At 37.4% G+C, this 18,110-nt stretch overlaps 1 protein-coding gene across 1 annotated transcript in view; it reads right to left on the reverse strand.

The window, feature by feature from the left end:
- The window catches only part of TMEM71 (transmembrane protein 71), a 34,327-nt gene that overhangs the window by 3,253 nt on the left and 12,964 nt on the right, over window positions 1–18,110 (reverse strand). Inside the window, exons 5-6 of the mRNA XM_049765590.1 lie at window positions 7,864–8,049; window positions 1,421–1,496 (exon numbers count right to left, since the gene is read on the reverse strand). Of these exons, the coding sequence (XP_049621547.1) occupies window positions 1,421–1,496; window positions 7,864–8,049 (262 nt within the window). The remainder of the gene's footprint in view (window positions 1–1,420; window positions 1,497–7,863; window positions 8,050–18,110) is intronic.

An 18,110-nucleotide genomic window follows, 5' to 3' on the forward strand; every position in this document is an offset into this window, starting at 1 on the left:
CAAGCAGCCGATCTAGGACCAAAGGTGGTTGGTTCGAATCCCAGTGTCCCATATGGTCCCCCGTGCCTGCCAGGAGCTATTTCTGAGCAGACAGCCAGGAGTAACCCCTGAGCACCACCGGGTGTGACCCAAAAACCAAAATAAAATAAAATAAAATAAAATATTGGTTCTCACTAGATCTAGTATCTCAAGCGAGGGATCAAATCTAGGACTTTGGATTCTCCACTTCCATACAAAGCATTTGACCCTCAACAGCGAAGACTGTCTCAAAGTCATGTAGCTCTTTCTGATCAAAGAACAAGCACCCCAAAGACCCTTCATTTATTCTGTTTCACTAACTCAACAACAAATATCTTAACCTTTGGCATGGAACTACAGAAGTGAAGGAGACATGTGCTTCTGCTTTTAGGGTGCTCATATTCCTAGAGAGTTAGATCATTAACATCTCAATTAGAGAACTTATAATGGTCAGGTGGGGTAATTGCTCTAAAGGAGAGTTATTTGAGATATACGTGTAAGAAAGTGGGGTGCTATTTATACAGGGTTGTCATAGATAATTTCTAGGTTGATGGGGTATTTGAAGAGATTCCAGCAATAAATAAAGGCACATATTAGGAGCCTTTTTTGTAAAAGATTATGCTAAGTAGAGTGAACAGCAAGTGCCAAGATATTAAGGAACCAGTAGACTTAGTATTGAAGGAATTTGATTACTGCCCTGAAGATATGAGCAACAAATGGTAGAAAGACTATAGATGTAAAAGATAAATCTGGCTATAATCACAAAAAAGCCTTCTGCGCTCCAATATTAAGAATGCACCCTGGAGACATTTTAAAGTAGGATCTAGAGAGCTACAGAGAGAAAGGTGGAAAGTCCCAGCAGAAAGTCCAAATATCTTACTGGGGATTTTAAATTTTCTTGAACTTTAAGCATACCTAAACACTATTTAGCAGTGAGTCAATGAGGAATCAAGCAAAGCACAGGTAGTAAACCACAATAGGTTGTTTATCTTGCTTTGCAAGCTTGTGAGAGGAGGTAAGGTAGTTGGTCGTGAGGCATTTTTTTTATGGACAGACACATGAACAAAACTTAACCACAGAGCTACCTGAGATGCTTTGGGAATAAATCAAGAAAATGAATCAATTGTAGCTTCATTAATTATTTAATTACTCTCTATAAAAATAAAGCCTGAAATTGACTAGGCAATATCTCAAAGGGGAGAGCATAAGCCTAGCATGAGTAAAGTTTAAGTTTTGTTCAGGGAAGCCTGAGTAGGTGCCCCTGTCCAATGCCAGGTGTTGTATTGATGACCCCTGAGGACCATCCACTAGGCCAAGCACTCTTTGGATTGACTTCAGGCTTGATAATCTGAGAAACCCTGCAAATAATACTTGCAAAAATAAATAAATATAATTTAGTTACCTTGCACATGTAGAAATGATTAAGCATGCAACAAGCAGAATAGCCTGAAAGGAGACCTCTTGCCACAAACAGATTTCTGATAGAAAAAAAAGATATGAATTAGATGCCAATACTGAAAAAATAGTCTTAGAAAAAACAATCAATCATATTGAAAAGTCTACTCCATACATGCACACACAGAAAAAGTTTACAAATATATGTCCTCCCAAGAAATAATAAAGTTAAAATTATCAAATGTAGTACAAGATCATTCATTTACTCTCTACAAATAATTAGCTCTATCATTAAAAAAGAAATAATTTACATAAATGGTTTTAGACTTGCCTTTATTTTGATATTGAACAGAATCTGTAGAATTTATGCTAATATTAGAATCTTATTCTGGTCAAGTTAATGCTATTAATAATGCCTGAAATGTGTGGAATGCCTTCTTATTCAGAAGGAGCTTCCACACACCAATTTATTTAATGAACACAAAAAATTGGTGAGATATCTGCCTATGAGAAGGTCAAGATTGAGAGAAATGATTAAATTTGCCCAGAACACACAGCTGTAAGATACCACAGGAACAATTAAAAAATTTTTTTTCATGGGCCTGGAGCAATAGCAATGTTTGGCCAACCTAGGTTTGATTCCTGGTATTCCGTATAGTCCCCCGAGTCTGCCAGGAGTAATTTCTGAGCTCAAAGCCAGAATAGCACCTGACCATTGCTGAGTGTGTGTAGCCCAAAAGCAAAAAAACTAAAAATCATATCTAGTCAGAATATAATGTTACATTGGAAATAGGCAAGGGAAAAATAACTTTATATCTGGAACTTTGTAAAGTAGAGAAAAAAGATCAAGTATCAGGAGCTATTTTTTTTTGCATTTTTGCTATCAATAAAGTTTATTAGTGGAGCCAGAGTGATAATACAGCAGGTGGAGCATTGACTTGCCTGTGGATGACCCAGATTCAACCCTTGACATCCCATATGGTCTTTGGAATACCACAGTAATGAGCTGTGTATACAGCAGGAGCATTGTGGGATGTGGCCACAAACCAAATCAAAATAAAAAATAAAGAATATTAATGATGTAAAAATAACTGCATATTATCTAGCAGCTGTGAAGAAGAGTTAAATCCAATGCCTCATCAATAAGGTCATACACTATGACCAAGTAAGTTTCATTCCAGATATGTAGATGTGGTTTAACATACACAAAACAATCAATATAATACACCATATCAACAACAACAAAAAACCCATATGATCATATCAATAGATACAGAGAAAGCATTTGATAAGGTCCAACACCTGTTCATAATTAAAAACTCTCAACAAGATGGAAAAGGAAGGACCTTTTCTCAATATAGTCAAGGCCATTAACCACAAGCCCATGGCAAATATTATACTCAATGGAGATAAACTAAAAGCCTTTCCTCTAAATTCTGGCATAAGACAAGGCCCTTCCACCACTCCTATTTAACATAGTAATGGAGTTACTTGCCATAGCAATTTGGCAAGAAAAATATAGCAAGGGCATCCAGATAGGAAAAGAAGAAGTCAAGCTCTCTCTGTTTACAGATGACATGATACTATATTTAGAAAACCATAAAGACTCTACCAAAAAGCTTCTAGAAATAATAGATTCTTACAGAAAAGTGATAAGCTACAAAATTAACATGCAAAATCAATGGCCTTATTACACAAATAATGATAGAGAAGACATGGACATTCAAAAAACAATCCCATTACATTAGTGCCACAAAAAAACTCAAATATCTTGGAGTCAATTTAACTACAGAGGTGAAGGACCTAAACCAAGAAAACTAAAAAACACTGCTTTAAGAAATAAAAGAAGACATAAGGAAATGGAGACATATATCCTGTTCATGAATTGGGAGGATTGTCATAATTAAAATGTCAATACTTCCAAAGCATTGTACAGATGTAATGCAATTTTTCTAGGGATATACAGGACATTTTTCAAAGAATTGGATCAAACACCCCTGAAATTCCCTTGGAACAATAAACACCCAAGAATAGCTAAAGCAACTCTTAGGAAATAGAAGGTGGAGGGATCATTTTTCCCAACTTTAAATAATATTTCAAAGCATGGTACTGGCATAAAGACAGACCCTCAGATCAGTGGAATAGACTTGAATATTCAGAGAATGTTCCCCAGATATACAATCAATTAACCTTTGATAAATGGACAAGAAACACAAAATTAAGCAAGGAAAGGAAAAGAAAAGACAGTATTATAATAATACCCAGAGGCAATAGAGATGAGGGTAGGAAGAACAGGCCCATGATATGAAGCTTACTACAAAGAGTGGTGAGTGCAGTTAGAGAAATATGTATACTAACAATTATTATGACAATGATAGGGAGTGAGAGAAATAGAAGGCCTGTCTCAAAGACAGGCAGTGGGTGGAGGAGGAGAGAGATGGGGGGCATTGGTGGCAGGAAGGTGCTGGTGAAGTGGTGTACTTTATGACTGAAATCCAACTACAAACATGTTTGTAATCATGGTGTTTAAGTAAAGATATTATAAAAAATAAAATGTTAAAAAATTATCAATAGCTAAAACAATAAAAACAAAAAGAGGAGTTAAATCAATGTATTGAGTATTATTCCACTCGTCCAAAAAGAAATCAAAGATAGCTTAAAGATTAGCATAAAAGAGTTTTTTAAAAATAGAAACAAGCAGAACTTAATTTTTGCCAAAGTGGTAGTGCAAGGTGTCTGCTTGGTGTGCACGCTAGCCTAGGAAAGACTTCAGTTCAATCCCCTGGCATCCCATATAGTCCCCCAAGCCAGGAGCGATTTCTGAGTGCATAGCCAGGAGTAACCTCTGAGTGTCACCGGGTGTGGCCAAAAAAAAAAAACTAAAACAAAAAAATCTTTATTTCACAAGTTATTTAAAACATAGGTTGGCTTTATACTTTCAAGGTATTTATTTTGCTATTTATTTTCTGAAAAAAGTTTGAGTTACTTAACAAAACCTACTTCATCCATAATCTAGGCAGAACACTGAAGACTGACAAAGCAAAACGCAGCATTTGTGAATAATGTCAACTGCAAATGTTTCATGAAAAATGTGAATGAGTAAGTCATTCTAGATTCTTGACTACTCTGCCTTATAAAATATATTTCTATTATTAGCCTTCTCTGATTTGTATGAAATTAAAAAAAACATTTAAAAATTTACTAACTGCAAAAATGACTAGACTTTTCCCAGATCTCCCTCCTCCCCACCTCCCCACACCTGTACTCGAGACAGGCTTTCTACTTCCCTCATTCATTCACATTGTTATGATAGTTTTCAGTGTAGTCATCTCTCCAACTGCACTCATCACTCTATGTGATGAGCTTCATGTCATGAGCTGCCCCTTCCAGCCCTCATCTCTCTTGTCTCTGAGATACTGTTAAAAATGTCTTTCATTTTTCTTAAAGCCCATAGATGAGTGAAACCATTCTGCGTCTTTCTCTCTCCCTCTGACTTACTTCACTCAGCATAATAGATTCCATGTACATCCATGTATAGGAAAATTAATTGGTGGTGGGAATGTTGCACTGGTGAAGGGGGTGTTCTTTACATGACTGTAATCATACAACTATAATCATGTTTGTAATCACGGTGTTTAAATAAAGACAATTATAAAAAAAATTACTAGACTTGTATTGTGAAGGTGCAAGTTATGCTAGTTTGGAGAGGTGCATAGACTCATTGCATCAGTAGCCATGTACATAAGCAGCAACAACAACAATACATCCTAAATAATTTTTATAGCTACAGAGAAACTAAATGGAGGATATTGGTTTTTGAGATTAGAAGGACCACCTGGTCAGGGAACTAGTCTGATCTTTTTAAGGCTAATAAGATTTCAATGTTTAATGTTTAAGCTCTCAATATTATCATAATCTCACATTATTTTGAAACTATAATGATGCAGGATGTTGAGTACTTTGTGTAATTGTACACTATTCCAAGTAGAAACCAGGATTTTCTCCATTTACAAGCAATAATATTAATTCTTAGAGACTTCTTGATTATAGTTAACAAGTAGAGATTTGGAAGTTGAATCTTTAAGATGGTATGTATAGATGATTAGTCTAGTATTAGTAAACTAAAGATTGTGGGACATACTTATTGAATTTATTTCAAATTTATTCCTGAAGGAAAATACCAACACCTCCCTTTAAATATTTTTAGTCACTATGAAATTACAAAGTTATTGCTACTGGGTTTTAGCCATGCAATCTCTTCACAAATGCTGCTCACCCCACCCCCATTTGTACCCACAGGTCTGCCTCCACAGAGTTTTTTTAAAATAATATTCTGCATTGTGGTTTGCAGTAATGTTACTGATAGTATTTTCTTTGTAACCCTACCTCCTTTCAGCACCATCTCTTTCTCCTAATCAAACACTCTGTCATAGCTGCCTCCCCGTTCCTATCTTATCTCTAAGCATACCTCCCACCCCCCAGACATGTAGCATATTTTCTACTGAAGACCAGTTCTCATGTTTTTCATTTTCCTTGACTTTGAGCATTTGTTACTTCCCTATTTTGTTTCTTTATATCCCAAATATGAGAAAAATTATTCTGTGCCAGTCTTTCTCTGTCTAATTCACTCAGCACGATACTCTCCAGATCCATCCATGTCGCTTGATTTTTATCTTTTCTTAAGGTAAAAAATAAAAGAATTTATCTTTTCTTAATTCCAAGTAATATTCCATATACAAATGATTATATAGATACTTATATACATTCCATAATTTCTTTTTTGTTGTTTTTTGTTTTTGGGTCACACCCGGCGGTGCTCAGGGGTTATTCCTGGCTGTCTGCTCAGAAATAGCTCCCGGCAGGCACAGGGGACCATATGGGACACCGGGATTCGAACCAACCACCTTTAGTCCTGGACCGGCTGCTTGCAAGGCAAACACCACTGTGCTATCACTCCGGGCCCACATTCCATAATTTCTTTACACACCCTTTGTTACCAATATCTTTCTATCTTAACTTTCCCTTGGAAACTGCAGAATATTATGTAGGTTTTTTTTCTTTCACTTTATTTACACACTGTGTTTACAAAATTGTTAATTGTTGGGTTTCAATCATACAATGTAAACCATCTTTCACCAATGCACCCTTCCATCACCGATACCTCTCGTTCCCTCCCACCCCTGCCTTGCTCTAGTAGAGGCAATTTGCTTCTCTCTCTCTCTCTCTCTCTCTCTTTCTTTCTTTCTCTCTCTCTCTTTCTCTCTCTCTCCTACTTGACATTGTAGTTTGCACTATTGTTAATGAAAGTGTTTTGTCTGTTAGTTTCTCCACTTTTAGCACCAAGTTCCTATCCACGGTGAATCAGTTCCATCTATCATTGTCCTTGTAAACACTTCTTTACTCTTGGTATACTCACTGCTCTTTGTGGCTAGCTTTCTGCCCTGGGTTGGACCTCCTGACCTTTCACTCTTCTGTCTCTTAGTACTATGACCATACTATCTCTTGTTTCTCTTATATCCCATAAATGAATGAGATTATTCAGTATCTATCCTTTTCCCTCTAGCTTATTTCATTCAACCTAATAATCTCCATGTCCTTTCACATATCAACAAACCTCATGACTTCATTATTTCTATGGCTGCATAGTATTCCATTGTGTAGATGTACTACAGTTTCTTTAGCTGTGATCCACTTATCTGTTGTTATACACCTGGGTTTTTTTTTTATATTTTGGCTATTGTAAATGTGATGTGCTAACAGATGAGTGCAGAAGATATTTTTGTATTGTGTTTTTTTTATTCCTGGCATATATTCCCAAGAGAGATATTTCTGGGTCTTACAGAAGCTCAATATCTAGCTTTGTGAGGAATATCCATATTGTTTTCCAGAAGGGCTGGACAAATCTTTATTCCCACTAGCAGTGAATGAGAGTAGTTTTCTCCCCGCATTCACACCAACACTAGTTGTTTTTTGTGATGTGTGCTAGTCTCTGCGGTGTGAGATGACAACTCATTGTTGCATTTTAAGTGTGGCTCTTCCTTGGCAACTATGAAGCATTATGTAGTTTTTAAAATTTTTTCTTTTTACTCCTTCCTTTATTTCTCTTTATATTTCATTAATTTTTTCATGAAATATGCCAATGCCAATGACATAATAAAATATAAATAACAAAATAAAATCATAAGACAACTGTGTAGGCACTACCAGGTTTAGAGAAGCTCATTTTTTAAATACTTAAAAAATAAATCAAACATTGCACATACTACCCTTCTTATATCTGAAAGGTGACAGTCAAAAAATGGTCACATAAATACGGGCAACACCCCATCCTTCTATTATCATCAATATTAATACTAGCTTCTATCTACATGTACATTAATCACCTTATGCCATTCTCTAGATGAAGGGAAGAATTATTTAAGTATTAAAATGATGGACAAAAACACTCACTTGAATGTTCCAAAATATTCCCTTGGAAATGTTCAGAGGCTCTGGTCTGGGACTGGTGAGATGCATCATGAAAGTTTTTTCTTGTATCTTCAGGCCATATGTTTCCAGAAGAGGAGACTTCCATGCATTCTGCATTCAGTTTTTCCAACTCATACTCATCAGTCAATGAACTCTCAAAATCATCCCCTGGAAAACAAAAGGTAGAGGTGTGTGTATATGTTAAGTCATCCTCAATAATCAAAGTAGCTAAAATTGTACTAATAGTAATCTAGAACATTCTTGGAGTAAGATAGAAGGTGGTGCTCTAAACAAAATGGCACCTCAGTTTTTCCAAGGATCCGAAGAATAAAGTGGAAATGCAACTTCAGAGATGAGCAAAGGGTTTAGGAATGCACATTTAGTGAAGGAAGCTAATATCTATGGCATTAAAACTTGTGATTGGGGCCTCTCAGGTATTTCAGCAGAAAAATGTTTGCCTTGAAAGTCAGGTTGCTAATTTAATTCCATATGTACCAAGTAAGATCAAAGTAGCACCGCCATTTGGGATTCCCCCACTTTATAACAAAAATGTGTAATCCTGGAACACTGCAACAAAATGTGCACAAAAGCAATGAAGCCGTGCAACCAATAGCAAGTACATGAGCATGCGCCATTGACAACTTCAAGGCATTGCAACTGAATGTTCATTTTCGCCCCCACACACTGTATTACAAGTGTGGCGTCATCACAAGCAAGAGTGTGCAACCATCTCTTTTTATAATAATAGAAGAGAGAAAGAGAGAAAGGGAAGAAGAGGGATACAGATGGAGAGAAAGTGGGAAAGAGGAAGAGTGGGAAAAAAGGAGAAAAAGAGAAAGCAATATGGAAGAACAAGGAAACAATGGAAATTACTTGCCTCAAGTGGATGCTGAGCCTGAAATACTTGGCCAGTTATCTAGGGATAATAGGTCAGTTCTCAGTTTCATGGAGGATAAAGCCGACCTGAGCTTAAGAGTTCAGGAGAGGAGAATGACCTTGTGAAAATTAATATACAGAAACACTATTGAAATGGGGCCAGGAGACTAGGAGAGAAGGTGTATGAATAATCAACGGAATGCAGAACCCACTACACTTTCCATCTCTGACAGGAAGCAATATTGCTTCCCATCTGTTGTGTCAAATAAATAACGATGGGGCTGGATGGCGATGGATGGAGGCCTTTGTGCTTAGGCCCCAGCCACGTGGCTTTATCCCCATCCAGCTGGCGGATTCCAGGCCCAGATAATCGGCGTAATCAAGACTCACTCACAGGCGTCAGGAAGCAACTTTATTCAAGCCCTAGCCACCACAGGTGTGTGGCCTATGTCATAACCTTTCAAGCATACAGCCATTCTAGGCTTGCCCTGCATCTTATCTTCTGTAAGCCATCTTCCCTTTGGGCTCCATGCTGGTCAAAGACCAGAACACAAAAACCCAGAAGCCAGAGCGCACAGCAGCGCAGAAAGGGCAAAGAGCCAAAAGGGCCGAATTCCCTTGGTCCAAGCCTTATCTACCTTTTCCCAGACCCCTCCCAGGAATGGGAGGGGCTCGCAGGTAAAGTTACACCTACTATCCGGTTCCCAAGACCCCTCCCAGAAATGGGTGGGTCTCAGGGTTTTAAATAGGTACACCCACATTTCCTCCTTTTCTTAATATTTTTATGCACCAACGTAATAGAGTGAAAATTAATATACCAGCCCTTTTCAAAAACATATTTTTGCAAAATATACTTTACACCTGTAACCTAAAACTTTATTAATGCTTTTTTACCAAGCACTATTTTGGAACTTTCATGTTCCTATACTTTTAAACTATATTGGGGGGACTTCATTGTTCCTATACCTTTTGTATACACAAGTACTGCAGCATACATGCATAACATACATTTTAAAAACAGGCTAAGTACATTAAAATACACAGTAAAACATTTTGCAATTGAAAATATTAACTTTGAAAGACAACAAAACACATTTAAATCATAAAGAAAATGACTAAGACAAAGATGCAGGTGGTTAGAAATTAGATGTTAAACTGTATTACCTCCCTTTTATTTTTATTTTTTAACCACTAACTAACTAAAACTTATTTCATCACCAACTATGAGTAAAATATAAGACTACCCGCTTAGTTCCTATACTTAAAATGATTAATTTGTCCCACGCTGATCTCACCACGTGGCTTCTGTAAACTTGCTGGTTTGTCCCACGCTGATCTCACCACGTGGCTTTCTTTTAGTTTCAGGCCCCGCAGACGGTTCTGTAGACCATGAGGTTGCAGGTTTTCAGGCTTGCCACGGAGCAAAGCTGAGCTGAGGCGTTTCTGCTTCTGGGCTGATAACTTTTCACCGCTTTTTCCCTCAGGGCAGCACTTAGCAAGCCAGTTTTTGGCCACAGCTTTTTTGCAGAGGGCTTTTGGATGTTCAAAGTTCAAAGTTATTTAAACTAAAAGTTCAGTCCGAAATTTTCAAAGTCGAAATCCAAATTTAAGCCGCAGGTCATTTTCAGAAAATCAGTCCACTTTAAATACAGTCTTTTTTCTCCTCCGTTTCCAATTTAAGCTTTTAATTAGTTTTTGTAGAGGCCGAGGTTTTTGTTTCTTGTAACAAAGTTTCAGTTTTGGGCCTGGGCCTGGGCTGGAGATGATGCAAGCTTCCACCTCTCCTGTTTTAATTGCCCTTTTTACCCTAGAAGGGGTAACGGCCATCTTTGAACATGGCTTCATGTGGCCAAACACTTTGGGCTGACTCCATTTGAACAAAGCGAAAATTAAACAGAAGAGCAGAAATATTACCATATTTGCTGTTTTCTTGGGTTCAGGATTCAGGTCAAAGTTCGGAGCGCCAGATGTTGCATTAAATAATTAACGATGGGGCTGGATGGCGGTGGATTTCTCTCTGCCACCCCAGTCCACGTGGCTCTGCAACCTTCATGCAGCCAGCGAGTCCCAGGCCCAGGTGAAATCACTCACTCACACGCAGCCATTAGGAAGCATCAGCTTTATTCATGCCCTAGCCACCACAGGTGTGTGGCCTATGTCATAACCTTTCAAGCATACAGCCATTCTAGGCTTGCCCTGCATCTTATCTTCTGTAAGCCATCTTCCCTTTGGGCTCCATGCTGGTCAAAGACCAGAACACAAAAACCCAGAAGCCAGAGCGCACAGCAGCGCAGAAAGGGCAAAGAGCCAAAAGGGCCGAATTCCCTTGGTCCAAGCCTTATCTACCTTTTCCCAGACCCCTCCCAGGAATGGGAGGGGCTCGCAGGTAAAGTTACACCTACTATCCGGTTCCCAAGACCCCTCCCAGAAATGGGTGGGTCTCAGGGTTTTAAATAGGTACACCCACACCCATCAGCAGTGGAAGAAAAGAGATATATTTCATCAGAAGCTCTTCTAAAAAAATCTTTAAGCAGCCAGATCTGGGATTAAGACATATTACATGCCAGCCTGGCATGAGACTTTACTAACCAAACTGAATCTTTATTATTCTTATTCCATCTTATTAGCTGTATTTTGCTTGAGAGCAATAACTTCCCAACCATGAGTGATGGGTCAACACTACAGTGGCATCAATCTTTCATTAGAGCTGTATATTGAGCTACTAAATTTGAATTTTTGGACTAGAGACTTCCTGCTTACCTGTTCCCTCCCATCGCCCCACCCACAACTTTGCTTTTAACAAATAGTGCAAATAAGCATCCTGCTGGTTATCATAGAGAAGGGAAGTCTGAGAAAAGGAAATTGGCAAACCATGCGATAAGGTCACTCTAAGAGATAATCCTAGGCCACATTCATTGCAGCAAAACCCACAAGAGCCAAGATACAGAAGCAGCCAAGTACTCATCAAGAGATGAATGCAAAAGGTAGATCCTGCCATTTTCAACAGCGGGCATGACCCACCAGAAAGACTATCCTATATGAAAAAAAAAACTAATTATCAAGGAACAAACTCATTTAGTTCTACTGATTTATAAAACAGTACACGTAAGTTAAGTAGATAATGATAATCATTGTTCAACAGGATAGTTTTAGTTATGGAAAACTAACAAATGATTTCTATGGATTTGCTTATAGCATAATGACTATAGCTAACAGTATGGTTTTTATGTACTTTAAATTTTGTGAAGAAGGTAGATAGATTAAATGTCTTTACTATTAAAAAATCTCACAGCATTTTAACAGGAGTTTGAAGGGAAGTCTGGGTGTTGTGACCCTGTGGCACACATTGATTCTGGTGATTATATCAGAAGCATTTGTGTTTGTCCAAACTTATTGAAGTGCAAATATTAAATATGAATTATTCTTTATTATTATACTTCAGTGGTTCTGTTCAAAAATCAAAATACTATATTATTAAATTGAAGTGTAAATGGAAAAGAACTAGGAAATGTCATGGCCAATTATGTGTTCATGAGAGGCAGTTAAAAGAGATCTGGGGAGATATGGATGATATGGTGACCACATTAAAAATATTCTGAGCAGTCTTAGAGTTTTACAGCTTAGAGATTTATCACTAAAAGTTGGATGGAATTTTTAAAAAATTGATCAATGTTAAATGCTAAAAACATCAAGCAGAATTTTCTTTTTTTAAATTAATATCTTTATTTAAACCCCTTGATTGCAAACATGATAGTGGTTGGGTTTCAGTCATGTAAAGAACACCCCCTTCACCAGTGCAACATTCTCATCACTAATGTCCCAAATCTCCCTCCTCCCCACCCCACCCCCACTTGTACTCTAGACAGGCTTTCTACTTCCTTCATTCATGCTCATTTGTTTTTTGTTTGTTTTTTGGGTTTTTTTTTGGGGGGCCACACCCGGCGGTGCTCAGGGGTTACTCCTGGCTGTCTGCTCAGAAATAGTTCCTGGCAGGCACGGGGGACCATATGGGACACTGGGATTCGAACCAACCACCTTTGGTCCTGGATCGGCTGCTCGCAAGGCAAACACCGCTGTGCTATCTCTCGGGGCCCATTCATGCTCATTGTTAGGATAGTTCTTAATGTAGTTATTTCTCTATCTGCACTCATCACTCTTTGTGGAGAGCTTTGTGTCATGAGCTGGAACTTCCAGCCCTCTTCTCTTTTGTCTCTGAGAATTATAAACAGAATTTTCTACTATATGACTCCAAAGAGGAAAAGAACAATACAAAAAAACCCTTAAGTCTCTTTGATCTCTAAAAAAAAAAAACAAAAAGAATTTGCCACAAATCTACCCTTTTCCTAATTGATATTTAGTTTTTCCTAGTCCTAATATAAATAAAAGGCTCCTAAGACAAGAAAGTTTTCTAGTAAATAACTCTTTTGTATTGTATTTGGAGATACTAATTTTATTATATTCCCCTCTTTTATTTAAGTTTAATGTAATTTACCTCTATTCAAAAAGGATAGTTTTTCCATTTTTTTCATATTCTTTCCTATAAAACAGTAATGGGTGTTGCTAGAGATGGAAACACAGACCCATACACAATGTTGAAAAAATATAGATTTAAGGCTACATCAAGCTGTACATGGGGGAACAGTTGCACTAGCATTACGAGGGGGCCAGAGAGAGGTGGTGGGAATGCCCCTCATTCATTATTACTATCACTTAAATATCACTGTTGTAATTCACTTTGCCCACAATAGTAATAGATAGATAGATGATTGATGATAGATAGATAGATAGATAGATAGATAGATAGATAGATAGATAGATAGATAGATAGATAGATGATAGATAGATTTGAGGGCCAGGACATTAGCTCTCGAAAAACTACAAATTTCAAGCAGGGTGCCTTGCCTGAGGCCTTCTTGTCTTTCTTTAATAAACCTGCTAGAAATAGAATGGGAAGTCCTGCTCATTCCTCTGTGCATGGAGCCACTACCCTCTTCGGTATGACTCATAGGCTCCAGGAATGTGTCCTGAACTGTAATTTGGTGCTTGAGGAACTGGTAAAAGCCATGGATAGAGAATGAATTGCAACTGATGAAGAAGGTGTCCCCACAGCTGTGGAAGGGGTGAATTTAGGATAAACAAAAAACGGGAACACACATTCACAAAAATCCCTCTTTTGACTAAAGACTGAAGCAAGAGAAAATTGGGGGAAGTAATTTTGATTGCAAGCATTTCACAGCGAGAAAAAAGCAAAACAATCTAATTTTGAATTCTTCTTGAGTCCTCAAACTAGGCAACATTTCCAGAGGGAAAAAATTTCTGATAAAAGTCAAGAAATCTTGGGTGAATCTGGAAAACAAGAAGCCTGGCAAGATCTGATTGCTCTTGACAGCAGAGATGAGCAATTTCAAAGTCCTCTGAGTATCCAGGTTGACTAATTACTGACCTTGGAGAGAGGGGTGTTTTGATTTGTTATATTTAGGAGATATTTGGAAACCATATGCGTTTTAACAAGATACCTCGTGCATGTGCGAACACAGCTATGGTCAAATTGCTTTAAAATGTTTGGACATCTCTTGAAGAAGCATCAATGGGAAAACTAGATGTTGATTTCCAAATATTTGAAATCCTGCCTTTAGAATGATTCCCAACATGTAGTCATTCAAGTATCTTTACGTAGATTTTTTGGCATAGCTCGGATCCTCCTTACTATTCACTGTTTAATGTTTTCAAATTACATCATTACATCTTTAAAGGAAACTTTGTAGAAATCCTTAAAATTCACTAAAGTAAAAGTAAACCTAACAATTAATTCAACATTAATAAAAACTATGGATTAATTTATATATTAATTTTTAATATAATTTTTATTTTGATCATAGTGGCTTACATATTGTTGACAATAATATTTTAGGTACATATTTACATAAAATCAGGGGGGATTCCCATCACCAAATTGTCCTCCCTACAACTCCGTTTTTGTCTTACCTCCCATTTCCTCTTCCCTCACCCCCAGGGCGGCTAGAATATGTGGTCCCCTCTGTATCTAACCTACTACTTAGTAGTCTTGCACCTGTTTGATCTTGATGCCTCCCTTATTTCCCCCTCTAACTGGAGGGCAGGACTAGCTATTTCAAGTTGCGTGGTTTTGCCTGAAAAAGAGAAAAGTAATAAACTGGGGTAAGAGTCTAATACCCCGAAAATGGGCGGAATCCTTCTAGAGGCTCTCATCATCGATTTGGGAGATGAAGGAGAAAAAGAAGGTGAAACACTCCACCAGTACCAAAAGAAGTGTCAAATATCCAGTGAGGACTCCTAATTTATATATTAATTTTATTCTAACTTAGGGGACATGGTTACATGGGGACATGGTGTTCAGCCTTATGGCATTAATGTGCACAGTTACTTCACTCTGTCACCACTAAAGTGCCTATACCCCTTCACACCATCCCTATCATCTCATTTCTATTCCAATTTCCATTCTCTCTATCCCTCTCTTTTTGACTATCCTGTTTATAATCCAAGGCCAAGTTTTGCTACAATAGTATGCCATTTGGGGAGGTGGGGACGACAACCCTACAAGGTGGTGCTCAGGACTTACTCCTGACTCTGAGGTTAAGGCTCACTCCTGGTAGGCCCTGGTAACCATACGGGATGCTGGGGATCAAACTCAGGCTGGAAGTATGTAAGAAAAATCCCCTCTTCTGGTACAATTCCTCTATCCCCAAACCACTCTGCATTGTGACCACCTTCCCTGATCAGCACTCCTCCTATCACCCCATCCTTTATCTCTCTGTGAATCTTTCAACTTTGTTCCTCCCTCAGATTCATTTGAACGTCTAGCCATGCGTTTTCAAAATTGGAATTCTTTAAACTCTCAAATAAGTACAGCTTGTCTTTGTAATGGTCTCCTGAATTTTAAGGCAAATCCTGCTGTGCTTTGGAAACAGCTAGACAATTCAGAAAATATTGATTTATAACTGAAGAGACATGCTGTGTGTTTATGAACCTGACCTGATAAGAAATCGGTAATGGAAATGTTCAAATGCACAAACAAGTTACTTCTATAGTTCTAACAATGAGGAGAGACTGCTTTAATAATAATAAAAGTCTAAAATAGGCAAATGTGTAGACACAGAAAGTATACTAATGGTTGTCAAAGGGGCGAGCAGAGGAGACAGAAAATAAGGAACAAATGGTTCTGGGTAAGGTTGTCTTTGAATTAATGAAAATGTTCTGGCATTAGAAAGTGGTCTGGCTGCATAACATACTTCATAAATATTTTATAAAATAACACATAATATACACACTAAATTATATATCAACTAAAAAGCAACTGTTCCTAGTTAATGTAGTTTTTTGAAACAACCAGCTTCTATAAAATAGGCCTATGTATCCTTTCTACTTAACTAATGTTTTTTTTTTTTAATTTGGAGCTAACATGTATTGAGCAATACCTTGCCCCATGATAACATGTTCTCTTTTTCAGGAATCATTGCACTGCAACCTCACATTTCTATGTGCTATCATTATTTTTGTTTTATTTATGAATAAATGGAGTGCCTAAGTCATGAACTAACTTGTTTAACAATTTAGGATGGAAAAGATTGACTTGAATCCAGGCCCATTAAAAGTATTTTTTTTCTCACTATTGATCTTTGGGGCCTTTGTAACTAGCAGAACTTTTAAAACTAAACATGTAGTTTTTTCAATTACTCACACTATTTCATCACCATACTTCCTTTGTCATAAACCTATCAACTACACCTTTAAAAGTATTCTTTAAATCTTTCCTCTACCTCCAGAAACACTTATACCTGTTGGTTCCACCTGACTCCCTGCTACTAGGAGTAGGTGTTCTTCATCCAGACTTCATTTCATAGTTTGAAAGGTAATTTATTTATTTATTTTTGGTCATACCCGGTAGCGCTCAGGGGTTACTCCTGGCTCTATGATCATAAATTGCTCCTGGCAGGCTCGGGGAACCATATGGGATGCTGGGATTCTAACCACCGTCCTTCTGCATGCAAGGCAAAAAAGCTTTACCTCCATGCTATCTTTCTGGTCCCTGAAAGGTAATTTTGAAAGTCTAAATCCAAGGTTGCATCATTGATTTGTGTAGTAGCCTTTAAAAATGTGCTTGAGAAATTAGATAAATCCAACTTCTCAACATGATGCAAAGATTTTTTTCAAGTATCTTCATTCTATGTGTTCAGACTCACACCCCATAAGTTCCTGCCTCTCTCTCCTATCTTTGTCTTGCCTATATATTTGCTATAGAAAACTTCCCCTCCACAAGGACACTTAATTTAATTAATCAGATTTTCATATAGAATTTGTTTATAGCTTTCAGAATCACTTACTCTTTCTTATTTTAAAAACATATGCATACACTCCCTTAAGTCATGTAAAAACTAGTAAAAAAAATGGTACTATGCCATTCACTTTCCATGTATAGGAGTTGAGCAAGTTGTTACTAGTAGAGGAACTTGAATAAAAGTTATACACACACGATTCACAGTATTTTATTTGAAGCTGTGTGGGCTTATAATTGCTGCAAATTAAGAAGTTTTAAAAATTGAAGTACTTGAATTTTCTTCTCAGGAAACCAACCGAGAAAGATACAACAATTAGGCATTATCTATACTCTTAACTTATCATATTAAGTACCCTTAACTTACTATGACATTTTTTGCTTTCCTTTTGTTTGAGGGTTACAAAGGATAAGCATTATTTTAACCTTGTGAAATTAAGCAAAGGTTGACTTTTCAAACTAAAGTTTTCAGACTCAGGTTGAATTACAACTCTGTTATTTTCTAAACTGAAGAACATGGGCAAGTCTCTTAACCCTGAACCTCATTTCATCACAGTTTTAATGGACATGAAAGACATACTCTTTTAAGGGTTTGGGAATATTTAATTAGATAATGTAAAAGATAAAATTAAAAAGACATAAAGTTTTAGATTCATGACTTTACTTTTTTTGTTTGCTTGTTTGTGTTTGTTTTTTGGTGGGGGCACACCAAGCTGCTCAGGGATTACTCCTGGCTCTGCGCTCAGAAATCACTCTTGGCTCAGGGGACCATATGGGATGCTGGGATCGAACCTGCATCTGTCCTAGATCAGCCACAACATGCAAGGCAAATGTCCTACCACTGTGCTACCATTCTGACCCTTTACTCTTTCTGTTGTATCACAGGAGCTAATCCTGTTGGTGGAACTTTTGAAATGAGTTCAAATGCCTACCACTTTTCACCTCCACCCTGCTATCTTAGTTTAAACTATCGTTTCAAATATTTTTCAACTATTTATTCAAACTATTTGCTACCTGAATTATTTAAAGGAATTTCTTAACT

Source organism: Suncus etruscus, chromosome 19, assembly GCF_024139225.1.
Source record: "Suncus etruscus isolate mSunEtr1 chromosome 19, mSunEtr1.pri.cur, whole genome shotgun sequence".
Classification (NCBI taxonomy): domain Eukaryota; kingdom Metazoa; phylum Chordata; class Mammalia; order Eulipotyphla; family Soricidae; genus Suncus; species Suncus etruscus.